The sequence below is a fragment of the Anneissia japonica genome, unplaced genomic scaffold (genome assembly GCF_011630105.1).
Source record: "Anneissia japonica isolate Jap-2015-1 unplaced genomic scaffold, ASM1163010v1 scaffold695_len1296351_cov181, whole genome shotgun sequence".
Classification (NCBI taxonomy): Eukaryota; Metazoa; Echinodermata; class Crinoidea; order Comatulida; family Comatulidae; genus Anneissia; species Anneissia japonica.
This window is the reverse complement of record NW_022740852.1, coordinates 23,110-34,839: the sequence shown is the minus strand read 5'-3', so window position 1 is coordinate 34,839 and position 11,730 is coordinate 23,110. Positions and strand designations below refer to the sequence as shown.

Sequence of the window (11,730 nt, the reverse complement as noted above, 5' to 3'; positions counted from 1 at the left end):
ATATATATATATATATATATATATATATATATATATATACACGTATATATACTTCTAAAAGTCGTGTATCATGCATAGGAACGTTGACGCCTGCAAGGCTCTGGTTTAAAAATAAAGATATAAAGAAAATTATATTCAAATTTTAGGTCTGAAAGTGCAATTTCTGGCCATCTAGAGGTGCCATAATCATGATGTCCTTACTTCAGCCCCAACCGTGGTGGGGCTGAGGTGCTATAGATCCTCCATCTGTGAAAGTACCTCCCAGGGCCCCCTCTATTTTGAATTCCTGGATCCACCACTGGTTTAAGACTATATTATAGATGTTAAAAATATACTGTATTGCTATTTTAAATTGTTTTTCTATTTATTTAATGTGTAATTTATATAAATAATTAAATTTTGTTGACAGCATACTGGGCAGATGACTAACCCAGCACCAGGTGTAGTTGTTGATCACTCAATCACACGTAAAGGCTGGTATGACTTCTTCCTTGTCAGTCAACATGTGCGTCAAGGTACACTGACACCTACTCATTACGTTGTCGTTCATGATAAGACCACATTGAAACCGGACCACATGCAAAGGTACAAGTTTATTCAGAAAAAAAAAAATGTTTAGTAGACCTAGTTGTGTAGTGATGGTTTTTTATAATTGAATGTTGCTCCTTGATCATTACATGCACTACCTGAGAATGTGTAATGCCTTTTATTAGATTTTAATAGATGGATGTGATGCTAAGAGAAGCATAGTGACATAGCTGTTGTGACAGCATCTAATATAAATATATAACAATCAGTAAAGCTATAATTCATCTTTATTAAATGAATTTGATTAATTTACTATTATCTTATAATTGTTCTCTGCTCTTATGTTTAGACTGGCTTACAAGTTAACTCATTTGTACTACAACTGGCCCGGAACCGTTCGTGTTCCAGCACCTTGCCAGTATGCACACAAACTTGCGTACCTCGTTGGTCAAAACATACAACGCGAACCTCATCTTTCACTAGCAGACAAGTTATACTTCCTCTAGAACAGTCAATGTTGTCAGCGGTTAAAACTAGATTTTAAAAGTGTATTAAATGGTGTATATGACGCCCCAAGATTGACCGAGTCTTGCATGTTTTTATTAGCCACTGGCTAGCAAAGTGAGCTCTATAACCTGTTGGTAGCCAAGTGGGAGTACCAAGTCTTAAAATGTAAATAATGTTTTATGAAGAGGAATTTCTTTTGTCTTCAAAATTTATTATGTTTTCTATAACTTTTATACAAGTCTTGTGATTTTATGTTATATTTTACCTAGCATTAAAGAATTATTTCATTCTATTAGTATTCTAATGTAATGAAGTTTTGCACCAAAGAATGTGTAACCAATGTTGTTAAAACCTTGAATCTAAGTTCCCTCATTTAAAGAAATTGGCTTAATGTTATAATTAGTATTACAATAATGGTTTCAGGGTGGTTTAAATAGTGAAAAATCTCCTAAAGTTCCATTTTATTTTGCATGTTTTTGTGCTATGATTAACAATTACATCAATCATTCTTCTATTATTAGGAATTGCAGATTTCATGCTGTTCATAATTATAGAATGTTGATTAATTTCTAAGCCATTTACTAAATGATTTTCTCTTTAATGTTTTTTAAATTATATAAATTTACTTATTGTTGAGGGTACAAAACCATTCCATGTCGGGCAAAAATGTTAAGCATTAGAAATATTGGCCTGAAGCTGACTTTCAGAATCTTGATTCCAGTATTAGTATATTTCTAGCTCTTTTAATATACTGTTTTAGAAAGTGCATTAATTTCAATGCTGTTTTCTATTTTTTTCTCCAATGAAGTAATTTTGATAAAGCTCTGATGGGTGTAATGTCTCCTATGTAGAATTTTGCTTTCCCCAATTTGGTGCTCACTTTTGTGTATTTTAAGTGTTTTAGACTGATTAAAAGAGAAATTTCATTGAGATATTTGGCTTTGTTTCATAAAATACCTAGTTGCTCTTAAATGACATATATTGTTCTGGCACAGATATCTGTTCTGTAGAATACAGCACTTTTACTTTTTAAATTATACTGTATAATATTTTCATTTGAGGATACATACCAAATTTTTAGAAAAATAGGAATAATCATACCAATCCACAGAAAGGGCCCAGCAAACGACACTATACACCACTTACGAAAGATTTTAAGCGATGCCCAACCACGCCCACTTTACTCTAATTGGGGACCTAGGCACCCACTCCCGTTGGGCAAATCCTGGCGCCACCCTTAGTATAGGCCCTCGGTATTCGATCCGACTTGCCAAAAATTTCTATCCAGCCTGCGCAACATTGCTAAAAAAAATAATTTTTCCATACCAGTCGATTTTCTGAGAAACACAATCTGTCATTTTTAACAATAGTTGGCTTCACTGCATCCAGTTGGGTAACACCGTGTTAAAAACATTTTTTTAGTCTGAGGGTGCCATCTAGAGATGTTTGTTTTCAAAATTTTATTACTGAGGTAAACGTGGGGCCATTTTGTGCATGTCGGACTACTCCTTGGGGAAGTTGTCTTTAACTACTTGGTACTTGAGTAGCTTTTTTTGTGCTTGGACTATTTCTAGTGGTAGGGTAGGAGAACCTGGGTTGTAGGATTTTGTTATCCCCAGCCCTTCACCCTTATATGCTACAGAATTCCCTCATATTTACAAAACAAGGCCTATCATGGTAAACTGATACTGGTATATGGGCATTTATAATGCACCTCTTCCTTGCGGTTGTAAAGCGCAGTTCTTTTCCCTGGTCATTGGCTCCACATGCTAAGTGTTGCTGCTGGTAATTGGCACAGGAGCAGTAAACCTCACCAACAGGTACCCATTTATACTCCTTGCTGGGTAGAGAGAAGCAATGCAGATAAAGTGCCTTACTCAAGGACACAAGCAATTAATGGTGAAAAACAAAGGCTACATTATAAAGTACATACACAATTATGTCAGCCCACCACTGTCTCAACAGACAAACTGACCACCAGCTTAAAAAAGTTGAATACTCAGGGTATAGGCCCTACATACAGTATTTAGGTTTAAAATAGTGCATGCAAGTTATTTGGTGGAAAACAGTAATTTAATTTATTGTATTTCGGTACAATGGTATGCCCAATCCAGATTTACGTATCTAACATTAGAACATTTAAATTAGAACGATTAAAATACTTGAAAGGTTATATGTGTATGTTGACATGCAAAAGTATTTAATCTTGTAAACAGGGAAACATGGTGCAAACTGAATGAATGAATTTCATCAGAGTGTAGATAATTATTTTCAATCCTTGGTTTAAAATAATACAAATAGTTTTAGGCATAGAAATTGTGTACTGTAGTCAAATAAATGCATCCTCCAGACACTCATTTGGAATAAACACCTCTCTCCCAATAAATGCCCCACCTGAATGACTATAAACAAAAATAGTGGAAGCAACATTATTCTCCCTTCCAGTAAAATTACATTTTGTGTAACCTCGTTGAGATCCGCAAGTCTTTATGATCATGCAATAACCCATTTTGAGGGTAATTATGTGTTGTGTTGTTCTTATCACATTTACATTGAAATTAAGGAGTGTTTGTGTACAGTACATACTGTATGTATCCATTTTACACCAAAAAAACCTCCCTAGCTTGAACGTCCCCCATAAAAACCCTTCTCAACAATATATTCCCAGGGCATTTAATTTTTTCAGAATAGTTGAGAACAAAAATTTCCCCCCCTTAAAAACCCTTCTCAACAATAAATTCCCAGGGCATTTACTTTTTTCAGACTAGTTGAGAACAAAAATTTCACCAAGTCAAACAAGTACTATTTTTAATTAATTTGCACCGCTTACAAATCAGAATCTTTACTCCTGTCTTATTTTTGGACCAATCCAAGGAGTGAGTTTGTTTAAAAGCAAAAATGTTCAATTGAATTTTCAAGTTCCTTTACGCATTTAGAAGCTTTACTCAATACATTTATCGTGAGCTGCTGGAAGGCATTTAATTTCAAAAATGCATTTGCAGTTAAATAACTGGTATCTGAAGATTTACTAATGTAGTTCATTTTTTCTGGCTATTAATGTAGAAAAAAAATCCCTTGTCAAAAATTGGACAAGGTTTTCATTAAATGCTGTAATAATGGCTTTAATAAAACAACAAATCATGCTTGATGTAGCAAAAAATATATTTTATTGCTGTTGGGTTTGGTTAACATAAGTATTATGATCTTGCTAATAAAATGTTAAATTTTTATAAGAGGCCTCACCACAAAATGAGTAGAAGTACAAAAAATACCTAGAAAACACTTATATTAGACCTACATAAAAACAATCATAGCACAAATTTTAAATGCAAACACAGATTGTAAATTACAATTAGAAACAAATTTTCAAATTTGAATTGATAATTATAAAATTAGAAATGTTGATTGAACAAGATAACTTGCCCCATAAATGCTTTTTTTGATAAATACAATAATATGAAGTTTAGAAAATACTCAATCATTGTAATTTATTTTCATGAAATATTTAAGAAAAAATATCACAAATATAAACACTCTACAATATGAATCTTACGTTACAAACATCAGTTTACAGATAAAACATTAAATATTATACATTTAACATGGTTTAATATACTTAAAAGCTCTTTTACAATGAATCAATTCAAATCAAATCAAATATTTCTTTATTCTGGAAGTACTCTTTCAATACATAAGTACTGGTCTCCCAAGAGGTCCAGACACAACATAAAATAAATAACAAATAAATATATAAAAATCAAGAAAGGAGGTAACTAAATACAATTCTTTAATGTTCTTAAAGTAAGGGTGTCAAATTTGCAGCAGATATCTAATGGGAGCTCATTCCATAATTTACATGCCCTGTAAAGGTAAGTTCTTTTTCCTTGCATGTTGTTCCAGATTGGGATGATTAGAATATTTGAAAATTGATTTTGTGTATTTTTGGAATGGACAGCATTAGTAAATTTAAATTTAGAAGAAATGTATTCAGGAGTTATACATTTTAGGGATTTAAATGTCATAATTAAAATATGTTTAATACAATCCATTGTATCCATCAAAACCTTTACTGGAGTCATAATGTTGGCATGTAACACCACTCAAGCAGGCATATTCTGAAGAACTTGTATAGAGTTAGATTTAACACCATTACAGTTTGACCAAATAATGCTACAATAATCAAACAGTGGCATAACAAGAGTATTGGCAAGCAGCTTAATAGTTTTAATTGACTAGCATAATAATGATTTGGCAATTTAAACATATAAAAAAGCAGAGGTATATCATTACATTAGTTATAGCTCAAAAAACTCAACCTAGCATTAAATTGCATATATTTGTATACAGTTGATATTTAGTAGATATAAAGCATCTTCACAATACCTAAATATCAACTATCAAATATAGCTGCTATGTCAGTGTAGCAACATACTAAATTGCATATATTATATATTAGGTGAGGGGATAACTCGCAAAATAAGGAGATATGAGGTGATTTTTAACTACTTGAGCATGATTTGTGGGCGGACGGGCGCGACTGGGGAATGCGGGTGAGTATTTTTTTTCAGGGGTGTACGCCCCTTGCACATCCTCGATATGCCAATACCTAGCATACCCCACAATTTACCCTATGGTTCACCACTGTTTATACAGCTGATATATAGCAGATATAAAGCATCTTCATCAAACCCAAATATCAACTATCAAATATAGCTGCTACTGTATATCAGCATAGCAACAGAGTTATTTGTATATATTAATACAGCTGATATATAGCAGATATAAATCATTTTCATAATACACGAATATCAACTATCAAATATAGCTACTATATCAGCATAGCAACAGAGTTATTTGTATATATACAGCTGATATAAAGCAGATATAAATCATCTTCATATACACGAATATCAACTACCAAATATAGCTGCTATAATATCTGTGTAGCCATAAGCGAACTTGCATATTTGGTTTTTTGTAAAAAAAATATCAAAAAATGGCTATGTCTTATCTCAAGAAATATCAGTGACAAAACCCCAAAATGACCAATATTGTGCTTTTCTCATCATTTTCTCCATGGTAACCCATAAAGCCAGTTGAAGATACCTCAAGTTGCTGAGGGCATATATACACAGAAACCCTTGATCAGTGAACATTATATACTGTTATATAGTATTAAGATAACTTACAAATATAGGCCAAATCAATTATACCATTGGACTGAACTTTTACCTCACTAACCCATTACCTCACTAACCCAGTGGGCATCTGTTAAATGTCTCCTTAATTCGTCGCTCACATCACGAACTAACACAATCAAAGTAGATTGTGTTAGTTCGTGAAATCACAGTAGCGCGTCAAAACGAGCGCGTATTGGTTGTCAAGCAATTTTGTATTCTTTACCACACAAAAAGTCCTTAACGACAGTAGCGCGTATTTTGACGCGCTTTTTTGATTTCACGAACTAACACAATTGAATTTAATTGTGTTAGTTCGTGATGTGAGCGACGAATTATTGTATATGAAGTCTTTGACAGGACAATAGCCAATTCATGACAGAAACCCAAGTGGTCAACTCCTTACATTTGATTTATAAAATAAGCTTGATTGAGAGGCAGCTTGTCACTAAATATAAGTTCACTTTTACCCCCTAAGTTGTTATACAATATAGCATCTAACCAATAGAAACTCCCCAAAAGGATGTAATGGTCAAATGATTAGGATAAGGTGATATCTTTCAAACAGAGAAAGTCCACCACACCCAACTTGGTATCAAAAGTAAATTATTAGTTATACTACTGTACTAGACTTCCTTCTGATACCTTGAAGGCAACACCAGGTCAAACAGCCTTCCTTGTAAATACTGTACATACAGTTTGTAGTGTTGTAGTATAGAGAAAAGTAGAGTTTTAAACAGAAACAGTTTGTCTCGCCGAGTAAGCACAGTACAAGTACCTCCACAGCAAAGTTTGATAGTGAGCGAATGAGAGAAGAAAAACACAAACTCCATAGTGGACAACTATAACATTGCATGGAGGAAGATTATAATATTACATGGTGGAAGACCCGAAGTTTAAAGCTGAAGCCAAGACAACTACATTTCTACTACTGTATATACTGCTACATTTGTCAAGACCTTAACTAAGGTCCACATAATACGCTTTACAGCCAAAAACGCGGAAGGAAGAAATTAAATCAGAAGCTGCATACCATTCAAGGAAAATGAAATGAAGTATTAACTGTATAGAGAATATTTTATATGCAGACAATGCAGCTAAAGTGACCACATTTAAAAACAAATTCAGAACCAGAAAACTCTTGTGACATTGGATAACTCCTTCAACTTGGATGTGACGACTCGTTTGTTTGAACCGCTGTTTCTTGATGCCGAACATTTGTTTTGCAGTTGGATTGGATTGAACGCTTCAGTGCATTGCGAACACCATTCCTTATTTAGTGTACATCGATTTTCAACACCAGTTTTTTTTTCCTTTCGAATCTGATTTGATTTGATTTGCTTTGACCTATTTTTTTTTTATCAAGACCAGATCACTTTGTACTTCAAGGAACTTCATTGGGCATCACTTTGTAAATTAAAGAACTTCGCTGAACATCGCTTTTTATTTTTAAAACACTCGAACATAGAACAAATATCCTTGTTGAACAGTTGGGGAAGGGTATAAGTTGAACTCAAAAAAACAAAACCAGGTACGAAAGTGCGTATGATTGTGTAGTCTTGTATTAAAGCAGTTCCAACGTATATAAGTCACATATTTGTTTACCTTTTTAAATTTAGGCACTATGGTTGACAACGCACAAGCTAACATTCAGCCCTTAAGGCAACTAGTAGAGCAGTTAATGCCACCAAAAATAGTAAAGTTGTTTTATTACCAAAGCATGAAACTTGGCACAAAGTTTCTTCAATATGTATATAGAATCAAAATATCGGGGGTGCCAAGCGTCCAATGTCCGGTATGGCCGCCATCTTGTTTTCAAAATGGCGGCTATAAAACACAAGGTGCTCATATCTTGGCAACTACAAACTGTAGAGACTTGATTTTGGTCTCAAATTGTTCACAACCTACATATTTCTATTTGCTCTAATGAAAGATTTCGTCCAAAAATAATCGGAAATGATGTTTCTGTCAGTTTGACCTTTGACCTCATATTTATATATCTCAATAACTACTGGTCATTTTGATTTGATTTTGGTGTCATTTTGTTCAGAGGAAATACATTTATATTTATTGTAATGAAACATTTTCTCAGCTCTTGAGGGCAATGACCACATGGTTTGCCTTAGGCAGTAGGCCTAGGTCTGGTAGAAGGATAGGCATGATGTACACTGTTTATTATCAGTTAGGCTGTAAATTAAAACAAGAGAAATCTGTTGGTTTTTTTTTGTATTATAATATGACTTTATATCTTGTAAGAGAATTTGTGTTTTGTGATGTTCTAAATTCAGTTTATGTATGTTGCTTTTTAATAGGATTGATTGATTGATCATAGTGGCATTATGGATTGGAGCAAATGTATTGTGCCAGAAAAATGGAACTGATGGTTTATATTTATTTAAAGATGACAATAAGGATGTATATTCTAATTTTGAAAGCAAACAAAGAAAATATATAGATGACTTGCCACTACCTAATAAATTCAAAGTGTGTGTGACTGCGTTAGAGGGTGGTGCACCTGATATTGCCAAAAACCTAAGCGCGAATCGGGTTAGATGGCATAAAAATTGCATTCTTGAATTATCTTTAACGAGATTACAGAGGGCATTGATAAAAAGGAAGAAAGTTGAAAACCAGAACAGTAACACACTGTTTAAAAGAACACGGAGCACTGTAAACACAGAAGCACCATTGAGATCATCAATATGTTTCTTTTGTGATAAAGAAAGATTCTTGAAGTCAGAAAGCATCAATGAAAATGTGAATCCAAAAGATGTACTGCTTAGTACAGACGGACGGTAGGGATATGAATGTTAGAAAAGCTGCAAATCAAATGGGCGATACCAAGTTGCTTGCAAAACTTTCCGAGGGTACAATGTTTGCACGTGATGCATGTTACCGTGACCAATGTATGTTATCTTTCAGAAATAAATATCAATTGTTTTTGTGTACACAAAACAGAAATCAGGTGACAATCAAGAGAGTCAATTGGATTTAGAAGACATAGCTTTTGCAGAGGTAATGAATTTCATAGACGACAAGCTTCAAGCCATTGATGAATTGCTCCTTTTGTCCTCCTGTCTGAGTTGAAAAAATTATACTCTGATGTTTTAGATATTGCTACATCACTTTTTGACAAACTAATCGGTGTAGATGAGCTCTATATAGAATATGGAGTTGGAAAATCACTGAAAATTATCCCAATCCACGAGTTAGCACTCTGGGTGCACAGAGATGTATTGGCCTGCTTTTTTTCCATTCATTTACAGGAGCAGACATCTTTTACAACACATGGACAAGTATGCCCGATATTTCAGAGTTATTTAACCAACTATCAAATATCAAAAGTCCAAAAGAAATTTCAGATGATGACAACCTTATAATTGAGAGGTTTGTTGTTGCCACATACAGTCAAACCTGTAACGCAATCTGAGTTAATGAGGCCAGACAAATCTTATTTACCAGAAGCAATCGACTTATCGAGAACTTGCCTCCAACATCGGCTGCACTGAAGCAACATATTATAAGATCAACTCTGCAGGCTATTAAATGGAGAACGTCTCTAAACAAGTGTGCAGAAGCTAGAGATCCACAAGAATGGGAATGGAAGAGGAAAGTTGATGGCATTGGATTTGTTCCTCACTGGTCTGATCTTCCAGAAGTGTCGAAGGCATGTGAAGAGCTGCTAAAATGTGGATGTAAAGTTAACTGTTCTTCGGGAAGATGCAGATGCGTTAAAGCTGAATTATCCTGTACAACAATGTGTGGATGTGACGCGGATTGTGAGAACTAATTGGTAATGGGGGTATGATATTGTTCTCATTTTGTCTCATATGTTAGTTGACTATAACATCTCTATTACTGTAGTTATGGAGAAATTTACCATCAAATTCGGAAACAAAAAAGCAATTTTATATCAGGTATTTTCTTAAAAATTTAAAACTGTAATAAAGATACTTAAAACGTCAACCAAATATAAGAAAGTATAATACATACTCCAAGTATTGAAATACACGCCATCGTGTTGGGATTCAATATTTCGACATTAATTATGTCAGATGACATAATTAATGTCGAAATATTGAATCCCAACACGATGGCGTGTATTTCAATACTTGGAGTATGTATTATACTTTCTTATCTGAGATTAATCAGTGGACCTTTCGTTTTCAACCACATATGTTCTGAACAATATTGTACCAAAATTAAATTTTTACAGCCAGTATTTATTGAGATATAAAAATATCAGGTCAAAGGTCAAAAGTCTGGAATGTCATTTCTGGTATTTTTTGCATTAAGTGTTTAAGGAAATAGAAACATTTATTTTGTGGGAACAAAAATTTTTATTAGGTACGTTATAACATATAAACGACATAATATCACATAATTCCAAGTCACAACGTATAAGTGCCAAAGGTCATAAATTGCATTTCCTGTGATTTTCCAAGAAAATTTTCCATTACAATAAATATAAATGTATTTCTTCTGAACAAAATGGCACCAAAATGAATTGAGATATAGAAATATGAGGTCAAAGGTCAAACTGATAGGAATGTCATTTCCGGTCATTTTTGGACGAACTTTTCCATTAGAGCAAATAAAAATATGTAGGTTGTGAACAATTTGAGACCAAAATCAAGTCTCTACAGTTTGTAGTTGCCAAGATATGAGCACTTTTTGTTTTTATGGCGGCCATTTTGAAAACAAGATGGCCGCCATAGCGGACATTGGAGGCTTGGCACCCCCCGATATTTTGATTCTATATACATATTGAAGAAACTTTGTGCCAAGTTTCATGCTTTGGTAAAAATGCACACCTCATGGCATTAACTGCTCTACTAAACAGACTTTCTCCCAAAACATTACAGTGGCGAAAAACCGACCACGAAGAATGTAGCGGCCATTACCTATAATTTACAGACTATTTGCAGGCCCACAATCTTGAAGCCCCAGCAGACGATGCTGCTCTTCAAAATATAATTAATATTTTTAAACGATCTCTACAGGGTCAGGCAAGGCTCTGGATCAAAGGCAGAACCTTTGACACTTTGGCCACGTTAAGAACACAATAATAAACCGGTTTAGCAAGAATAAATCCATTTACGCACACACATCCGAGATTACGATTCAATATCATATGCGCCTGGTGATAGTGCTAAAAGGCATATGATTAAAATAAAACTTGCAGCGCAAAGAATCAATTATGGGGATGCGCAAATCAAAAATAAACTATCGCCACCCTTACACCTAAATGTAGGGCAGCTGTGGCAATGTCGGCCCCAGCCAGGGACGTATCCAGGGGGAAGCCGTGGGAGCGGCGGCTCCCCCCCCCCTTTGTACACGGTATTAAAATTGTAAAGCTTATTCTTGGGCCAATACAAATTCTTTCTTGGGATCACTCAAAATGAATACTTCTAAACATGTAAATATGCATCAGTACACGTTATACATAGGCATAATAGAACACATAGGCCTAAGCGTGATTAAAAAAATCTTAAATCCATAAATCTCAGGCCAGGTC

At 34.2% G+C, this 11,730-nt stretch overlaps 1 protein-coding gene across 3 annotated transcripts in view; it reads left to right on the top strand.

Annotated features, from left to right (window-relative positions):
* LOC117118366 (piwi-like protein 1) overlaps positions 1–1,967 on the top strand; it is a 29,761-nt gene extending 27,794 nt beyond the window's left edge. For 2 of the 3 annotated variants that reach the window (XM_033262942.1, XM_033262943.1), the window contains 2 exons: positions 410–585; positions 878–1,034. In XM_033262942.1, the coding sequence (XP_033118833.1) occupies positions 410–585; positions 878–1,034 (333 nt within the window). Of the gene's footprint in view, positions 1–409; positions 586–877 lie in introns of all 3 variants that reach the window. The other variant, XM_033262944.1, reaches the window with a different exon arrangement.
* Positions 1,968–11,730: the final 9,763 nt, after the last annotated feature.